Source organism: Vombatus ursinus, unplaced genomic scaffold, assembly GCF_900497805.2.
Source record: "Vombatus ursinus unplaced genomic scaffold, bare-nosed wombat genome assembly UNPS02000580.1, whole genome shotgun sequence".
NCBI classification, from domain to species: Eukaryota; Metazoa; Chordata; class Mammalia; order Diprotodontia; family Vombatidae; genus Vombatus; species Vombatus ursinus.
The window spans coordinates 28,825,357-28,844,847 of NW_020940358.1; the positions used below are offsets into that span (position 1 = coordinate 28,825,357).

Sequence of the window (19,491 nt, forward strand, 5' to 3'; positions counted from 1 at the left end):
GCTAGTAAGTATCTGAGGTCAGATTTGAACTCAGGTCTTCCTGACTCCAGACCCAGTGCTATATCCACTGTGCCACCAGGCTGCACCACATCCCCTACCAGCTGTATTTAAAAAGGACTTTTCTTATAAAAATGAATGAAACAAAAACAACTAGTAAATATTTTATGCATAATTTTGTTTTTAATGTTTTAATTTACTAGAAGCACATGATGTAGTCCCTTTCCCTTCTCCTGTGAATTTACCCATCTTTTTTTCCCTCCTCTGCTGAGTGGGAGAAGAAACCCGAAGAGAAAGATCAGGTAGAGATGGGGTGTCTCCAGCAGGGGTGGGGTGGGAAAAGACCCTTTTATTTTCCTTGGCTAGATAGATAATTGCTGTATTTCCTGAGGCCCTACTGCCAGTTTCATCTCAATACTGGACCAGCTACTAGCAATAGTTACCTAGTGTACCAACCTTTCCAATTTGGGCTCTAAGCTCCTGCTTCAATTAAAATGTACCTATCATGAGTTTTGTTTTGTTCCCTCAGGGCCAGATTTCTACTTTCCAAGGAGAGAACCAGCAGAGATAAAGAAATAATTATTAATTCAGCTGGCAGGTATAATGGTACAGTGCTGACATTAGAGGAAGTCCTGAGTTCAAATCCTGCCTCAAACACTTTCTACTGTGTAAGTCTGGGCAAGTCACTTAACCTCTCTTACCCTCACTTTCCTCATTTGTAAAATACGGAAAAGATAGCCCCTACAGTGGTTGTAAGGATCAAATGAGATAACACATATAAAGTGCTTTTCAAACCATTACACGCTATTTAAATGCTAACTAGTCTTTTTTTTATTTTGGAGGCAATTGGGGTCACACAGCTAGTAAGTGTCTGAGGCTGTATTTGAACTCCAGTTCTGACACCAGGGCTGGCGCCCTATCCAGTTTGCCACCTAGCTGCCCCTAGTCTCCTAATTATTATCATTAATGGAGGGGTACTGTCTTCTTCCTATCCCAGGTGTCAATGAACATTCTAACAGCGATCTGGCAGAAGCAGTACTCATATTTTTATCTTCCCTACATTCTTGTTTTGTTGTTATGGTGACAAAATGAAAGCAGCATGCTGGATTGCTCTCTAGAGGTACCTTGGCTTCTTAGCTGTTAGAGAACCTGCTCCAGCTTACACTTGAGGAAAGGAGATGAATGGAACAGGAAAAGCGGTCATTGTCCACCAGGGCTTTTGCCTGCCCCATGTATGACTCAGGAGAGACCCTGACCAGATGTGTACTCAGCTCCCAGGGAGCTTTGTGTGTGTAGGGCATGGGTCCTATCCAATCATTCAAATGTGGAACAGGATGAAAATCTGTACTGAGCAACCACATCCTACCTCTTTTTCTTTTAATTTTCTTGAAAACTGAAACATATATCTGTCTCCTAAATTTCAAAAGCTGTTGAAATGTTGTGAGCTGTGTGGGGTAGAGTATAAGGGACAAATTATGAGAAATATCCAAATGCTAGTGACATTGAATGTGGATCCTCTGGGAAGCATCATGGAAGAAGAAACTAGAGGGCTTGGTGGTCCATAAAAATGAAAGAAAGAGACAGAAAGACAGAGACAGAAAGAGAGACAGAGAAAGGAAAAGAGAAGAGAGAGACACAAAGAGAGAGGAAAGAGACAAAAAAAAACAGACAAAGAGGAGAGAGAAACAGAGGGAAGGGCAAAGAGAGAAACAAAGAGATAGAGACAGAGACATCCACAGAGGTGAGAGAGAGATAGATAGTCCAACAGGGGAGGGAGGGAGGGAGGGGGAGAGAGAGAGAGACAGAGACAGAGACACAGAGACGCAGAGATAAAGACAGAGAGGCAGGAGAGACAGAGTCAGACAGAGACAGACAGAGACATGAGAGACAGACGGACAGGAGAGGGAGGGAGGGAGGAAAGTAGAGTCAGTCATAGAAACAGAGAACCAACTTTTCAGATGCTTAGCCTGGAGACAGGATCGATGATATTGTCACTGGCAGAGAGATAAGACTTCTATTTTCAAACTTCAGCTTCAAGTGGCAGCTTTATGCCTACGTGGAACATCTCCACAGACAGCAAGAAATTCAGGACTGGACAGAGGGTGAGAGCAGCAGGCTAGAGATTAGTTTGGCAGATGGAAGGTGAGTGAGAGGTTGTTGCAGACTCCTAGAATAGTGTGGGTAGAAGAGAACCTGCAGTCAGAGGAGAGGGAGAAAGGGGGTGGGGAGAGGAGAGTGGAATGTAGAAGGGAAGCCAGAGGAACACTCCGGAGGAGACTTTTTTCTTTGCACTGGCCATTCCACTCATCACCACCAGAACCTTAAAGGGAGGATCAGCTATGAGAACCCAGCTCTTCTTTTTGCCCCTTTATCTGTTCTCAGTTGTTATTTGTCGTTCATTTTCAAAGGGAACCAATGGCATCATTGGAGTGATGTCTTGACTCTTGTGAAGTGGGTTTAAGTGAGGCAGAGCTGAACAAGGTCATTAGCTTCACTCACATTCCAGAGTCATCAGAGTCCAGTGGCGAGACAAAAGTCAAGATGCCTGACAATGGCCCAGGATGCAGTGGATGACCTTGGCATCTTCCATGTCTCCCCAGGCTCTAAGTACTCCACGGCTCCTGTTTCAGTCGCCTTCATGGCCATTAGAACAGATTGTTCTCATCTGCCTATTCCACCAGGGCAAGTCTTCACATGCTTGAGGCAGACACCCCCCCTAACTCACCAATGGGTCTCAGTCCTGTTGGTTACTATCAACCTGGTTTAGCCCATCTGTCAAGACAGTTTACTGGGGTGAAGCCGCTATACATGGTATAGTTTCTTGGAGCCACAGGTGAGAGTTGGGTGATAGGAGGATACCAAAGGTGGATGAGAAGCCCTGAAAAGGGCTCAGCAAACCCTCACACCAGAAGTGCTAGTCCTCTCTGACACCCCATAAGTGCTGCAGGTATTAAACAAGTTATTAGCACCATCCTGCTGAGCTTAGGCAGCTAGGTGGCCCAGTGGAGAGAGCACTGACTGGTCCTGGGGTGAGAAAGACCAGAATTTAAATTCAGCCTCAGACACTTCCTAGCTGTATGACCCTGGACTCTGTCTCAGTTTCCTCAACTGTAAAATGGGATAAGAATAGTATTTATATCACAGGGTTGATGTCAGGATCAAATGAAATGCTATTTGTAAATGCTTAGCACACTTCCTGGCACATCACAGGACATATTAAGCACTATATAAATGTTTATTCCCCTCCCTTCCCTGAGCTACTGAATCTAGGTGTTTTTCTTTGACAAACAGAGAGAAGGAAAGCCATTCCACTGTGAAGAATGTTGAGGTACTCTGTGTGTGTGTGTGTGTGTGTGTGTGTGTGTGTGTGAGTGTGTGTGTGTGTGTGTGCAGGGCATAGCTCCTTCCTAGACCATATTTTTAAATTTCATTTTTTTTTACCCCAAATGTGATTTCATTAGTACAGGGAACTCCCAGTGAGGAAATTCCCTTTACCAATGCAGACCAGTATCTGCTTTGAAATTTATCATTTTAGACAGTTGCCTGAGGGATACTGAGAGGTTCAATGACCCTTCCAAGGTTACACAGTCAATATTGAAGAGGTGGGATGTGAATCCAGGTCTTTTAGACTCACACACCAGACTCTCCAGATACTGTGCCATTTTCAAAAGTTCTCAATTTAATAACTACTTACAAAAACAAATATTCACATACGCTTCAATCCTTTAGTGGATCAGGGAGTGATCTCATTGATGTGGATTCTCTCTCCAACTTAGCAAATCGCAGTTCATCCACACCTTCTTATCCCATATGACTTGTCCATATCCTTCCATATATCCTCCACCAAGGATCCACCCAATGAGCTACAGCCTTTGTCTGGGTCTTTTAACATTCTATGGGTACCAGTGGAGTGCTCAGGCCAGCCACTGACTGTCTCTTACTCTGACTACATGATTGACCAACCTCTTTCTCTGAGCATACATTTTCTGGAATGATAACTTTAAAAATATGGAAATAGGAATTTTAGAAATCCAGTCTATTCAATTTCAACAAATATTTCAGAAATGTCTATTTTTTTCTGCGTCCCTGGGAACATGAAAACAAAATGAAAAATAGTTCTTGAAGCCCATCATCTAGCAAATAAACAAAATGTGGTCTGTATATGAATGTAATGGAATATTATTGCACCTTAGGGATCTATGAATATGAGGAATAAAGAGAAGCATGATTTGTCTTCATAAAGAAGTCAACAAACATTTATTAGCTCTTACCACCGGCCAGGCACAGTGCTAAGCACCAGGATTACAAATACAAGCAAAAAAAGAAAGACAGCCCCTACACTCAAGGAGCTTGCATTATAATGGGAAGACAACTCATAAAAGTAAGCTGAAAAGGGGGAGGGGGAGATAAGGTCCTGGGTGAAGGGTCTTGATGGAAACTTTAATGAACTGATGCATAGTGAAGTAAGCCCAACCAGGAGAACAACATACACAACGACTACAACGATACATATGAAAAGAACAGAACAAAACCTAATCAACAGGGGCAGCTAGGCAGTGCAGTGGATAGAGCAGTGGCCCTGGAGTCAGGAGGACCTGAGTTCAAATCCAGCCTCAGGCACATAGCACTTTTTAGCTATGTGACCCTGGGCAAGTCACTTAACCCCATTGCCTAGCAACAACAGCAAAAAAATAAAAACAAAAGAGTATTGCTTCTAACCAAGTAACCATTTCCTGAGCATACTAACCCAAAAGTGACACTTAGGCCTTAGAGAACGTAATAATGATAAAGCCTTACATTTCTTTGGTGCTTTACATTTAAAAAATAGTATTTAGTTTTTTCCAATTACATGTAAAGACAATTTTTAACATTCATTTAAAAAAAATTTAAGTTCCAAATTTTCTCCCTCCCTCCTTCCCTTCCCTTGCCCCTCCCTAAGACAGTAAGTAATTTGATATGGGTTATATATGTGCAATCATATAAAACATTTCCATATTAGTTATGTTGTGAAAGAAGAAACAGTTGGCAAAAAAATTACAGCTTGCAAAAGGAAAAATAAAGAAAGAGAAAATAGTATGATTCAGTCTACATTCAGACTCCATCAATTTTTTCTCTGGATGTGGATAGCATTTTCCATCATGAGTCTGTTGGAATTGTCTTAGATCACTGTATTTCTGAGAAGAGCTAAGTCAATCATAATTCATCATTGCACAATGTTGCTATTACTACATACAATGTTCTCCTGGTTCTGCTCACTTCACTCAGCATCAATTCATGTAAGTCTTTCCTGGTTTTTCTGAAATCTGCCTCCCCATTATTTCTTTTGGTATTCTATTACAATCATACACCAAAGGCTTTTCAGCCATCCCCCAACTGATAGGCTTCCTCTCAATATCTAATCCTCTGCCACGACAAAAAGAGCTGCTATAAATATTTTTGTACATGTGGGTCCTTTTCCCATTTTTATGATCTCTTTGGGATATAGCCCTAGGAGTGCTATTGCGCGATCAAAGGGTATGCACAGCTTTATAGCCCTTTGGGCATAGTTCCCAATTGCTCTCTAGAATGGTTGGATCAGTTCACGACTCCACCAACAATGCATTAGTGTCCCAATTTTCCCACATCCTCTCCAACATTTATCCTTTTCCTTTTCTGTCATATTAGCCAATCTGATAGGTATGAAGTGGTACCTCAGTTGTTTTATTTTGCATTTCTCTAATTGATAGTGATTTAGAGCATATTTTCATATGACTATAGATGGCACTTAACATTTTTCAAATCACTTTCATTCATGTGAACTCATTTGATTTCCAGGTATCTGGTGAGATAAGCAGTATTCACAATTAATAGTATTAATAGGTATCAACAATATTGGTGTTTTGTTATCCCCATTTTACAAATGAGAAAACTGAGGCTCGGAGAATGATGGAGCAATGACATGAATCTGTTCTTCCACCTCTCAATCCACAATGCTTTTTCTGTCAGTCTACACTGGTTCCATCTGTTCCTCTAGAAGCCTCCCACCACACTTCTCCCAAACAGAAGAAAAGACTTTGCACTAGATGGTAGCATCTGTGTTTTATTGAGCTCGCCCTCTGCTTCCCACCCTCTCCCTGAGTCCTTTCATTCCTCCTTCTCATCTCCATGGGTGATGATGTAGCACAGAGACTTGTAGTCGATGTTTCCAGACAGGTCCATAGGCGTCAATGAAAACATTTGCTCCACCTGTGACAGGGAAGATTCTGGGGAGCGGACGCTGCGTACTGGGGTGGGTGCGGGGGTGAGTGAAGGAAGGGGGACGCTGTACCAGGTTCCAAGTCCAGCCCATCCTCTGCTACAGAGTCTGGTGCTCAGTTACAACGTTCATGCTTCCCAGCCTGGGGGACATTCACTGTTTAAAGGGGGCTTGATTCAATTTATGTGTTTCTCTGTGACTTGGACAGAAACTTTGTAACTCAGTTTCCCCTTTCCCCATCTCTAGGTACTGAAAAGAGAAAAGATGGTCTGCTGCCACTATAGCAGGATTTGGGATGATGTACGCTTTTGGTTGCCAGTCCCCTAAACCTAGAACTATTTGGTTTATTTTCTGTTTTCCGACATGGCACCATGTGGGCAGGCCTCTACTGTCCCAAATGGGGGACCTAAAGTTAAGGATGCACTAGCCCCAGGAGGGATATAGAGACGGCTCCTACTCACCTCAGCTGGAGAGAACTTGTCTGCCTGGGTCAGAAGGAGCTGCTTAAACCTGGGAAGGGGGGAGGGGGTTAGAAAAACATGACAGTTAGCAATGGTAAGCTACGATAGCCCCATTAAAAAGGAAGAGAATTGGGAAGAAAGTCTCACGGAATCACAGAACCAGAAGGGACCTGACAGATCATCTAGTCCATTTCCCCCATTTTGCAGATGAAGAAACTGAGGCCCAGAGAAGGCAAGTGACTGACTAGTCTGAGGCCACCTTGCTAGTAAGTGGCAGAATTGAATGAGGGACTCTGAGGAGAGAAGAGTCTGCCCAAGGGGTCAGTCATTGGATTTGAGGATCACAGGGCTGAGGAGAAGCAACCTCAAAAGTCACTGAATCATTGAGTCCAACCTTCTCATCTGTAAGATGAGGAAACTGAGTCTCAGAGGGGTTATGACTTGTCCAAGGTCACACATGCAGTGATTGAGGTGAGGTTTGAACCCAGGGCCTCTGACTCCAGGTCCCATGCTCTTTCGACTGTATCACATTGCCTCTGAGTTATATAAGTAGGTAGGGTAGAATGTGATTTGAAGGACACTCAGAAGACCCTACCCCATGTTCTCTTCTAGGCCTGCTTGCTAAGATGTCTGAAATTCTGTCATTTCAACCCCAAAGCACTTCTTTAGAATAAGTCATTTAATGATATTAAAATGAATGTGCCCAGGGTTATACGAACCCATAATGAGCTAAAGGGACATTTATCAGAAGCTTTTTGAGGGCAGGAGGGGCAGCTAGGTGGCACAGTGGATAAAGCACTGGGCCTGGAGTAAGGAAGACTCATCTTCCTGAGTTCAAATCTGGCCCCAGACACTTACTATCTGTGTGATTCTGGGCAAGTCACTTAACCCTGTTTGCTTCAGTTTCCTCACCTGTAAAATGATCTGGAGAAGGAAATGGCAACCCACTCTACTCTCTCTGCCAAGAAAACCCCAAATGGGGTTACAAAGAGTTGGACACAACTGAAACAACTGACGAACAAATCCTAGGGTAGAGCCTTAGGGGATTTATCATTTATCATTAGGTGCAGTTAAATTTGGATGGATAGGAGACTTGTTCCATTTGTCCCTCCAGAGGGGCAGAACCAGCAGTGATGGATGGAATTTTTAAAAAGGCAAATTTAGGCTTGAGGTCAGGGCAAAGTTCCTACTAGTTAGAACTGTCCAGAAGTGCCTTAGGAGTGATGGGGTTCCTTTCCTTGGAGGCCTTTAATCAGAGGCTGTGTGGCTGACCACTTTGTCAGTATGCTAGAGTGGGAATTCCTTTTGTGAAGGAGTTAGACTAGATGGTTGTCAATGTTTCTTCCAACTCTTGAATTCTGAGGAAAGCTTCTGTCTAGAGCATGGGCATTGCTCATTGGTGGGGAGAGCAGGCCCGGGATCGGGGTTGGGTTCTGGGCACTGAGAACCTCTGGCCCTGCCCTGGGAGATCCAATATGGGCAGTGGGGAGTGAAAGGTGCTGCAGAAAAACATCCTCCCTGTACTTTTGCTGAGGGCAGGAGTGTTCCTGGAGCCTGCAGCTCTTTCTCCTAAGGCTTCAGCCTTCCTGTCCCACTTGGTCCCTGCTCTTTCCTGCTCATACTCACTCTTCTTTGTTGACAACCCCACTGCCGCTGGGATCAAACATGCGAAAGGCGCTGAGGATGGATTCTTCAGGGTCTGTTCCTAAGGAGCAGTAGACAGTATAAACTCTGACCTTGTAAAAACAACTCCCATACTCCCTCCCACATTCATAAAGAGATCATAGATCTGAGATTTTGAACCAGAAGGGACATTTACTAAGAGATTTGAGACAATTTATCTCAAAATTCTTTGTCACTCCTCCACTCTCTCTTCACAGAATCATAGGAAGGGGTTTCCAGGGTCATTTAGCCTAACCCTCTAATTTTACAGATGAAGAAACTGAGTCCCAGAGACGCAAGGGACTTGCCCAGGATCACATAATTTGTAAGTGAGGCAGGATTTAAGCCCAGGTCTTTCTGACTCCAGCCCCATACTTTGTCTATAACCCCATTCCACCTCCATTATTAAATATCAGAGCTGGAAGGACCTTGGAGAACATTTGGTCTGAGCTCCTCATTTGACTGATGGGATGCTCAAAGAGATTATATGACTTGACCAAGGTCACATAGGTAGTCAGCAGTTGAGCTGGGAACAGAACTTGGGCCTCCTGACTCCCAATTCAATGTTATCTGCTGTAAGTGGTGGTTTCTGAGGCAGACCCAACACCAACCAAGGGCAGTTCTAGGATGAACTCAGGATTCCAATTAGGTTCCATATTCCCAGGTCCTGCCCATGGCCCCAGAATACACTTGGCTATTGAAGGATGATTCATAGTTAGACCAAATTAGAGGTATGGTCACTGGAGTGGGGAACTTGCGGCCTCGAGGCCACATGTGACCCTCTGGATCTTCAAGTGTGGCCACTTAGAGGACCACATGTGGCCTTGAGGCCACAGGTTCCCTGCTCCTGGTGGATAGGATGCCGAAACTTGGAATCAAGGAGACCTGGTTTCAAATCCTATCTCAGATACCAGCTTTGTAGTTATCTATGCCTTATCTATGCCTCAGCTTCCTCCTTTAGAAAATGAAAAGGCTTTGTGTGATGGACCTCTTTGATAATCTGGTTGAAACCTATGGATTCTTTCTCAGGTTATCAGTTTGTTGTCTACATCCATAATTGAAGAAAATGCTAAATTTCAGTTAGAGGTTATTGAAAACAAAGATGTAATTTTTTTCTTATCCAAGTTCATGAACCCCCTGAAATCTATCCATGGATCCCAGGTTAAGACTGGATTAAATAATCTTTAAAGACCCTTGCAGTCTAAATCTATGATTTTATGACCCAACCTATGGGTGGGAGGAGGTAAGGTGGATTATGTTGCTCCAACATCTTGTGATCTAGGGCCCTGGGACTCAGAAAATGGTTGTGGAAGGTGTAATAATATGTTATGCAATACTGGGAGTGTATAGAAGAAAGATTGAGTGACCCCTCCTCCCTTCCCCTAATCCTTACCATTGAGTTTCTCCCCAAAGAGTGTGAGAAAGACTGTGAAGTTGATTGGGCCCTTGCCTTCCTGTAGCATCTCATCCAACTCTTCTTCAGGAACGTTTGCTCTTCCTGGAGGAGGGCGTGGACAGAAGGTGAGAGAGGGAATGATATTTACCCCTCCTCCAACCCTCAAACCTACAGGCATACCTAGCATTCCACTGCCCATGGTGATTGCAGAAAGGACATGCTTTGGAGGTGGGAGGTGGGGGGAAATGGGAAAGAATAGAAAGGAGCAAAAAAAAAAAAATGGAGTTATTAAACTGCTTATACCCTTTGACCCAGCAATACCACTACTAGACCTATTTCCAAAAACAGGAAATATGGAAAAAAGGAAAAGAACTTATATGTTCCAAAATGTTTATAGCAGCTTTTTTTGTGGTAGCAAAGAACTGGACATTGAGGGATGCCCATCAATTGGAGAATGACTGAACAAGTTGTGGTAAGTGATAGTGATGCAATACTTGTTAGTGTTGTTGGTCCTTCCTTCTCTAAGAGGACCATGGCATCAGAAAGTTGATGCCATGACATGCAAGTGAATTGGATTTAAGTGAGGGAGGGCCGTGCAAAGTCACCAGCCTCACTGTCTCCTCTGGAGCAATTTGGGTCCAGTGGCCACATATAGATCAGGACAACTGGAGGTGGCACCAGATGGAATACTACTGTGCTATAAGAAATTATGATCTCAATGATCTTAGAAAAATATGAAAATACTTGCACAAAATAATGAAGAGCAAAATGAACAGAACCAAGAGAACATTGTATACAGTAACAGCAATATTGTTTAAGAATGACTTTGAGCGAATAAGTTATTTTGACTATTGTAAGTACCCAAATTAAATATAAAAGGCATAAGAAAGATTCTACATCAAGACAAAGAACTGATAAATAGAAGTATATATAAAATAAATTTACATATATATACACCTATTTGTGTCTGATGGTAGTCATCTCTGAGGCAGGGATTGGGGGGTGGAGAGAAAAGAAAAGGAAAGGGAAGAAAAAAAAAGGAAATTTACATCATAACTCAGTTGTGTGTTTTTAAAAAATAACAAATTGTACATAGTGAATTTGGGGTTTCATGTGCAATCATCTTTTTATTGTACTAAGTTATGGAAATGCTTGTTTTATTCCATCAATTAAAAATTAAATTTAAATTAAAAAAAATAGGAGAGAGCTTTGGGAGAGGTCTGAGGAGGATGAGAAAGTCAGGGAGAGTGTGAGCTATGAGGGAAATGTAAAATTGTATAGTGGAGAGAAGGCAGAGCTCTGGAAAAGGAGGCGGAGATAATGGTAAAGGGTGAGCTTTGGCAGTGTACTGGGAGAAGAGGTGTGAGAAGAGGAGAGGGGAGGGGAGGTGTGAGAAGAGGGTAGGAGATAGATATGAGCTGAGAGTGAGGAGGGACAGCAGGGAGAAGAGGAAAGAGGAAGAAGAGCCAGTTTTATGAGACATGATTACATTCAGGTCCAGTCTGAGGCGGGCTTGGTATGGTAAAAGGAGCTCTGGATTTGGAGTCTGCAATACCTGGCTTCAAATACTGCCTCAGATACTTACTAGCTGTATGAGCCTGGGCAAGTCACTTAACCTCATTCTGACTTAGTTTCCCCATCTGTAAAATAAAGGTATTGGACTTGACAGCCACTAAAGTCCCTTTAGGCTCTAAATCCATGGAATCCACGATTCTTAACTTCTCCTTGTCAGTTACAGAAGATAAGGGAGTTGGTCTTTGGGGGAGGGGCAGGGAGGAGGTGAGGACTGTGGGAAGAACTGGTCTGTGGGTCCTGCCTCATTGAGAAAGTATTGGGCTGGAGTGTGCAAGCCTGCTAACTCACCCAGTTGGGAGTAGGTCTCCTTTAGGTCTGATTTGCTGATGATGCCATCTCGGTTTTGATCAATGCAACTGAATGCCTGTGAGACAGAGAGGTCCCAGTTTTCTGGGTCAGGAATAGAACTCACCGTGCCTCCAAGGAAGAGGGGCAGATCCTCCCTCCCCCGAGGGTCCAAGGGAGGATGGATGGGTGAGGGGATGGGCAGGTCACAGATTAAGTGGGACAAGCAGGAGCAAAGGAAGGGATGGAGTGGTTTGGGAGGACATCCAGGAATCCTTCACTCAGTTGATTCAAACTTTAGGGCTAGCATAAGGAAGAAGAGAGGAAGAAGTTCGGAAAGATCATAGGATTACAGCTCTATAATTGGAAGGAACCTCAGAGACCATCTAGCGTAACTCTCTCATTTTACAGATGAGGAAATTGAGGTCGGGAAGGTATGAAGTGACTTGTCCAAAGTCACACAAGCATTAAATATCAGAGGCAAGTTTTGAACCTATGTCTTCTAACTATAGAGTTAATACTTTTCACTGTGCCAGCCTCCCTCAGGGAGAAATAGAGAATATAGGAGAAACAGGAGGAAAAAGGAGAAATAGGAATACTAGAGGGCTCACCTCCTTAAACTCCTGGATCTGTGCTTGTTCAAACATGGAGAAGACATTCGAAGATCCCCGATGGGCTTGCTTGGCAGCCGCCACCTTCCCCCGAGTCCCTGACTTCCGGCTGGCCTGTAGAATATCTGTCTCAGAGGAATCTTCTGCCCCAGATCTTAGAACAGGGAAGCCCATAGTCCAAACTGCCCTCCCTTCTGTCCCACATCCCCCAGGGGCTGGGGGTGGAGGCGGCTCTGCAGCTGGGATCCCACTGATCCCAATCCCATTGATAGGGTTGTGAAATCTCAATTCCCTAGATCCCCCTCCTCAGCCCTTCATAGTTTTAAGGGATATTGCTAAGACTGTCCATTCTATTTTTCCTTCCTCATCCCTGGAGATCATTTTTCTTGGGTTTAGGCCCAGGTGGCTTCTGGGAATATTTCCAATCATGACCACGCTTAAATTTCTCTGAGTCTCACATTCTTTATATGTAAAACAAAGGGACTATACTGGATGCTCTCTGAGGCCCTTTCCATTTGACCAGTCTCTCTTCTATGATCTTCATCTGCAGGGCATTTCATCTCCCATGCTTGCTAGACAGCAAGAAGAAATGAGGTTTGAATCTCCCAACCTTTGGGAGGCACCTTTGTCCCTTAACCTTCTTGAAAGGCCTTTGCTTATAGTTTGAAGCTGGAGAACCTAAATTTCTCCCAAAGTGAAGGCGACTCTTTCGCTCTCCTCTCCAACCTGCATCCTCCTCTCATCCTCACCCCGCCTCCCCATCCTTCAGACTCACCATCTCCCAGCTGCTGGGATGTCTTGGCTGCTGCTGCCTGTTCTGTAATCCCTCATTTATGTATCCATCTTATCACCTGGAGGGCCAAATAAGGGAAGAAACAAAGGACAGTCCCAAACTTGGAAGTCCCTGACGAGCCAAGAGAGCAAGATAAGGACCCTGACAGATTCCAGACACATTCCTTCCTGCTTTTTCTCTGGGCTTCCCAAGGGGATGGATCCATTCAGCCACTTATTCTCTTTATTCACATAGCCCAGGTGGCACCAGGGTTAGGGTTTCAGCAGCAGCAGCAAGCATTGGTTAATTAAAAATCTGATTGCATACAGCATTGTAGCGGATGCTGAATAAAGATACCTTTTCTTCTTTCTTCCCCCACCCCCTTCTTTCCCTTCCTTATCCTAGCCTTAGTAGCACCTGAACCATTAATTTTAGGTCTAGTTTCCGGCTCTTGCACAGTTGGGCCGGGATTATCCCTTTATTAAGTTTCTTGTTGTTGTTCTGTCGTTTTTCAGTCGTGTCCGACTCTTCGTGACCCCATTTGGGGTTTTCTTGGCAAAGATACTGGAGTGGTTCTCTATTTTCCATTTCCTTCTCATTTTACAGCTCATTTTATGGATGGGGAACTTGAGGCAAACAGGGTTGAGTGACTTTCTCAGCATCACACAGCGAGCAAGTGTCTGAGGCCAGATTTGAGCTCAGGAAGATGACTCCAGGTCTGGCACTCTATCCACTGCACCACTTAGCCGCTGCCCCCAGGCCCCCCCCCCCCCGCCCAACCCTTACCCTCCCCACCTTAGACTTAGAACAGTGAAAATGCCAGGGGCCAGAGACAGAGAGGAATTACAGGATGGGGCTCTCAGGTTTAGTCTAAATTGGATCTGGACACTAGTATTCTCCTGGGAGTCCCTTAGTGGCCCAGGGTGGTTTGAGGGACTGACTTATGGGTTCCCTTTCAGTCTTGGGCTGGGCACCCTGGACCAAGCCCTCTGGTCCATTTAAGAACCACCAGGCTATGGAAGAAGAAGGTAAATGGACTCTGGGACCCAGGGGCCCAGGATGGGAGGGACTCCTGGACTCCTGCAGGGACTCGCAGGGCAGTTCTGCGACATTATTCCATCATGATGACCAGCATCCCTGGTTCCTGGAGGTAATGGAGCTGTGCAGGCTCTCCCTGACGTGGAGGAGTCAGAGTGTTGGGAAGCCCCGCAGACAGGCCCAGCAACCTGTGGGTCCCATGTGATGGTGCTGGAGAGGAATGGAAGGAATGGGAACCTGGAGCAGAAGAAGAATCCAGGGCCCCTGCCTCCTTTACATGGGACCAAGTGGCCCAAAGGAGATGGAATTGAGCAAAAGCAGTTTCTACACAGTTTTTCCATTTGACCTTTTAACCAATTTTAACCAATATTTTAACAATAAGCATTTGTTAAGGACCTATTATGTTCCAGGTTACACAAAGTAAAAAATAAAATAGTCCCTCTCTTCTAGGAGCTCACATTTTATAGGGGGAAGAGGGAAGGGAGGAGTAGCATATATTATTAGAACGTAAGCTCCTCAAGGGCAGGGTCTATTTTTGCTTTTCTTTGTATCCCCACTTCTTAGCACAGTGTCTGCTATGTTGTTGTTCAATCATTCAGTTGTATCTGACTTTACATGTCCCCATGGACTTTCTCTGTGGAGTTTTCTTGGCAAAGATGCTGGAGCGATTGGCCCTTTCCTCCTCCAGTGTGTTCCCATTTTACAGATGAGGAAACTAAGGTAAACAGGGTTAAGTGACTTGCCCAGGGTCACAAAACTAGTCAGTATTTAAAACCAGCTTTGAATTCATATCTTCCTGACTGCAGGCTCAGTGCTCTATCCATTGTACCACCTAGTGTCTACTACATAGCAAATGTTTAATAAATGCTTATTTATTGACTGGTTGTTATCTGTATAAGCAAAAATATATGCAGAGTAAATTTGTAGAAAATGGGGCATTAGCAGCTAGAGAGCTTATGAAAGACCTCATGTAAAGGTTTTCAGGACTTCTCTAGGGTTGGGGAAGGGGAAAGGAGACCCCTTCTGTGTTTCTGGATGTGCTAGATGGTCCCTGACTTTGAGTGTGGCCAGGATAATGAAGTCTAGTGTGATTATTGCTGTTGTCCTATTGAGTGCTCTACCTCAAGAAGAATTGAGTCTAGGAAATGGGCAACTACATCTGAACTCCTGTTTTTAACTCTTGGAGCAACTGCTAACCTAGAGCAGAAAGACACTAGGCACTTAGGTGCCACTTCTCCCTAACACCTTAGTTTGGGGCTTTGCCCACAGGGTGGACATTCAGTGAGTGATTCTGACTTACTGATTGAGATCATTCAAGTCCTTTCCCATCTATAGCCAAGAATTACTCTGTGGTATCCTGGGTATACCACATCCCTCATTCCCCTTCCCTTATCAAGGACACAGAATTACAGAATTTTAGAGTTGGAAGGCGTTTCAACCCCATCTAATCCAATTCATAATAGAAATGCTAAAAAGGAGTTTGAGGCCTCAGGAAAAAAACCGAGGGAACTGTGGAGGGAGGCTAAGGATACCCAAAAGGGGTTGTTGGGGTTTTTTTTAATCCATATTGGTAGAAAAGGGGTTGGGATCAAAGAGAGGACCATTATTAGTGGTTGATGGGATGATGATAACTGAATAGAAAGAAGGCAGAGCTTTCAAATTGTATTTATTTCTGTTTTTTCTTCAAAGGAGAATAACAGGGAGTTGATGCCCAAGATAAGGAAACAGAGTGTAAGACAGTACCTAACTGCCCTTGATGAATTCAAGCCATCTGGCCCTGATGAACTACACATCCTTTGGTACTGCAAAAATTGTCCATTGTGAGTTATTTGAGGGCAGGGACTGTTTTTACCTTTTTTTTTTATCATCCCTGGGCAGCTAGGTGGTGCAGCGGATAGACTGCCGAGGAAGACTCATCTTCATGAGTTCAAATCTCGCCTCAGACACTTACTAGCTGTGTGACCTTGGGCAAGTCACATAACCCTGTTTGCCTCAGTTTCCTCATCTGTAGAATGAGGTGGAGAAGGAAATGGCAAACCACTCCAGTATCTTTGCTAAAAAAATCCCAAATGGGGACACCAAGAGTCAGATACAACTGAAAATGACTGAACAATAGCACATAGTAGACATTTAATAAATGCTTCTTGATTTGACTTGTGATTTTTGAGCCTAGTTGAATTATCATGGAAAATGGGAGAGGTACCATAAGACTGAAGAGGGGCAAATGTTGTTTCAATTTTCAAAAGAGGAAAGAAAGCTAGGTCTGCAAACTATAATTGAAGGAGCAACAAAGAGAGAGTTGGTAAGTATGTAGGAAGACGAACAGTGTCTACCAAAAGCCATCATGTATTTGATGAAGTACAGATCCTCCCAAAATCACCTCATTTCCTTTTTTGACATGATTATTAAACTAGCAGATGGGAGGGGATGCTGTGGGTATAGTTTTACCAGATTTTAGTGAAGCTTTTCATAAAGTATCTCATGTCATTTTTCTTTTAAAATTCAATTTTATTTTATTTTCAGTTCCAAATTCTCTCCCTCCCTTGTCCCCTAAGAAGGCAAGAAATACAAAACTCATTATAAATATGAAGTCACACAAAACAAATTTCCATATTAGCCATATTCCAGAAAAAAAAGAGAAGAAGAAAGAAAAAAAATATGCTTCAATCTGCAGAGTCCACTACTTCTCTATCTGGAGGTAAGATAGCATTTTGTCATGAGTCCTTTGGAATTATTATTGGCTATTGTGTTGATCAAGGTTACTGAGTCTTTCACAATTGATCATCTTGACAATATTGCTGTTACTGTATAAGTTGTTCTGGTCTACTCACTTTACTTTGTATCAGTTCATCTAAGACTTCCTAGGTTTTTCTGAAACCATTTCCATCATCATTTCTTACAGCACAATAGCATGTTATTCTCATGGAAAAGATGGAGAGAGATGGATTTAACAGTAATACAAACAGATGGGATCAAAACTAGTTGGATGTATCAATAGCAACATGGAAAGAAGTCTCCAGTGGAGTATCTCATGGATCTGTGTTTGGCCCTGTGCTATGTCACCTCTTTATCATCGATTCAGATAAAAGCATATGGGGTATGTTCCTCAAATTTGTAGAGTACACAAAGGTAGGAGGGATAGCTGAAATAGTGGATGACAATCAGGATCCAAAGGGATCTTGCCAGGCTAAAATTTTGGCTGACTCAACAAGATGAAACTCAATAGGGGTAAATGTAAAATCTTGCAAAATGTAAAATTAGGTACAAAAAATCAACTTCACAAATACAACATGGGGGATGTGTGAAGCCCTGAAAAAGATCTGGGTGGGGAAGGAGTTTAGTTGCCTACAAGCTCAATATGAGGCAGCAGCCTAATATGGCAGCCAAAAAAGCTTATTCAATCTTGGGCTGCAGTAAGAGGCATTAGCTTCCAGGAATGGCGAGTGACAGTCTCACTATATTCTGCCCTTTTCAGATTTCATCTGGAGTACTATGTTCAGTGCTGGGTTCCATGGTTTAGGAAGGACATTGATAGGATGGAGAGTGTCCAGAGGAGGGCAACCACGATGGTAAAAGACCGTGAGTTCATGTCATTTGAGGATCTGTTGAAGGAAATGGGGAGGTTAACCTGGAGAAAAGAAGACTCCAAGTATTTGAAGGGCTGTAAGTAGAGTAGTAGGACTATATTTGTTCCATTTGGTCTCAAAGGGCAGAACTAGGAGCAATGGGTAGATATTACAAACAAGAAAGTTTAGGCTTAATTCAAGAAGACATTCCTAACAATTAGATCTGCCTTGCGAGCAGGTGGCTCCCTCTTCTTGGAGGTCTTCAAGCAGAGCTAGATGGCCACTCATTGGGTATGTTATATAAGGGGATTCCTTCCATCTGTGGGTGGGACTAGATGTCACTGAAGTTCCTTCTAACTCTCAAATTCTGGGATTCTGTATGTAAAAGTACTTAAAGACAGCTGTCACCTGTTCTTTGAGTCTTGTCTTCTTCAGGCTAAGCATTTCCCTTCGACCTCGCCTCATAAGGTGTGAACTCAAGGCCCTTTTACATCCTGGCTACCCCTCTGTTAGTCACTTTTGTAAAAAGACAAAAATGTGTTACCCAAAGCTGAATACAACATTCCAGGTATGATGTCATGGGCAAACATCTTCTCTCAGCCTCCTTCCTTGGTTGAGGGGGCAGGAGAGAATACATCCAAGGATATAAAGTTCCTGGGAGGCAGCGGCTATAAGCATGGAAGAATTGATCCTTGATGAAAAGCTCTATCGTCCATGATCTCCTTTCACTCTGTCTTTCTCCTGTACCTTCCCGCCTCTGTTCATCTCATCACAACCTCCATTCCCTCCATCCCTGAGTACTTCCTCAGACCATTCATTACCTTTGTTTTGACTTTACTCTCTTCCCCAGTTCCTACCCTCCAGTTAACCAATTCAACTCCACTCTGTCCTCTACTTTTGAATCCTTCACCCCTTTGAATTACTGCTGCTCATCCCTCGCCAAACCCCAGCCCTGCATTACTCCCACCATGGGCCTCCTCCACTTCTGCAGCTAAATAGAACGGGAAGAAGTCACACAACCCTGCTGACTGGGAACCACAAATTCATATTATCCAATTTCACCTGGGCTCCTCCCACAGCAAGAGAATACTCCTCCTCCTCTTCCCTAGTAGATTTCCTATCTCTCCCCCCCTGCCCCCCGACAGAAGCTATTCCTCCCTCAAGTCTCTCACACCACCCCTTCCCTCAACCATGCCCTCTCACCTGAGCATCTAGACTCTTATTTTACAAAGAAAATTGAGGCTATTTGGAGTAAGCTCCTTTTCTTCCCCACTCATCTCAAAACCCCCTGAAATCATCCCCACTCTCTTCTCATAGGATCGTGGTTTTAGAGCTGGGACCTCAAAAACCATCTAGTCCATCCCTCTCATTTTACAAATAAGGAAACCAACTCCCAGTGAGTCATTTGCCCAAGGTGACTCAGGTTTCAGAAGTAACAGCCAGGAATTGAACCCAGGACCCCTGACTCCAAAACCAACACTTTCTACTGCATCATGCTGTCTCTTTTTCTCCAGTCTCTGATGATAAGATGGCCATTCTTGCCAAGGCCAACCCCTCTCCATGTGCCCTTGATCCTATCTTCTGTTACAGTCTTCTCCAGCAGATAGCTTCCTCAATCATCCCCTCTTTCTTTCTCATCTTCAACTTCTCCCTATCTAATGGTTTCTTCCCTGCCTTCAAATATGACTCAAGTCTCCTCTATCCTTAAAAACAAAATAAAATAAAACTGTCCTAATTTCACTTCACCCAAGTGGCTTCATTATCTCTAATTCTCCTCTTATTCACTTCTTAGCTCTTTGAAATCGAGATTTGGAACCTATCACTCAACTGAATCTACTTTTCCCAAAGTTACTATTGACATAATTTGATGGCTTTTCCCTCAATCTTCATCCT

General features: G+C 43.6%; 1 protein-coding gene across 1 annotated transcript; it reads right to left on the reverse strand.

Annotated features, from left to right (window-relative positions):
* Positions 1–6,120: 6,120 nt before the first annotated feature.
* MYL7 (myosin light chain 7) lies at positions 6,121–12,330 on the reverse strand. Its single transcript, XM_027852896.1, has 6 exons — positions 12,223–12,330; positions 11,615–11,690; positions 9,749–9,853; positions 8,320–8,398; positions 6,694–6,742; positions 6,121–6,222 (listed from the first exon to the last, which is right to left on the reverse strand). The coding sequence occupies exons 1-6, from the start codon at positions 12,256–12,258 to the stop codon at positions 6,121–6,123; spliced, it is 447 nt and encodes a 148-aa protein (XP_027708697.1). The 5' UTR covers positions 12,259–12,330.
* Between the last annotated feature and the right edge of the window lie 7,161 nt (positions 12,331–19,491).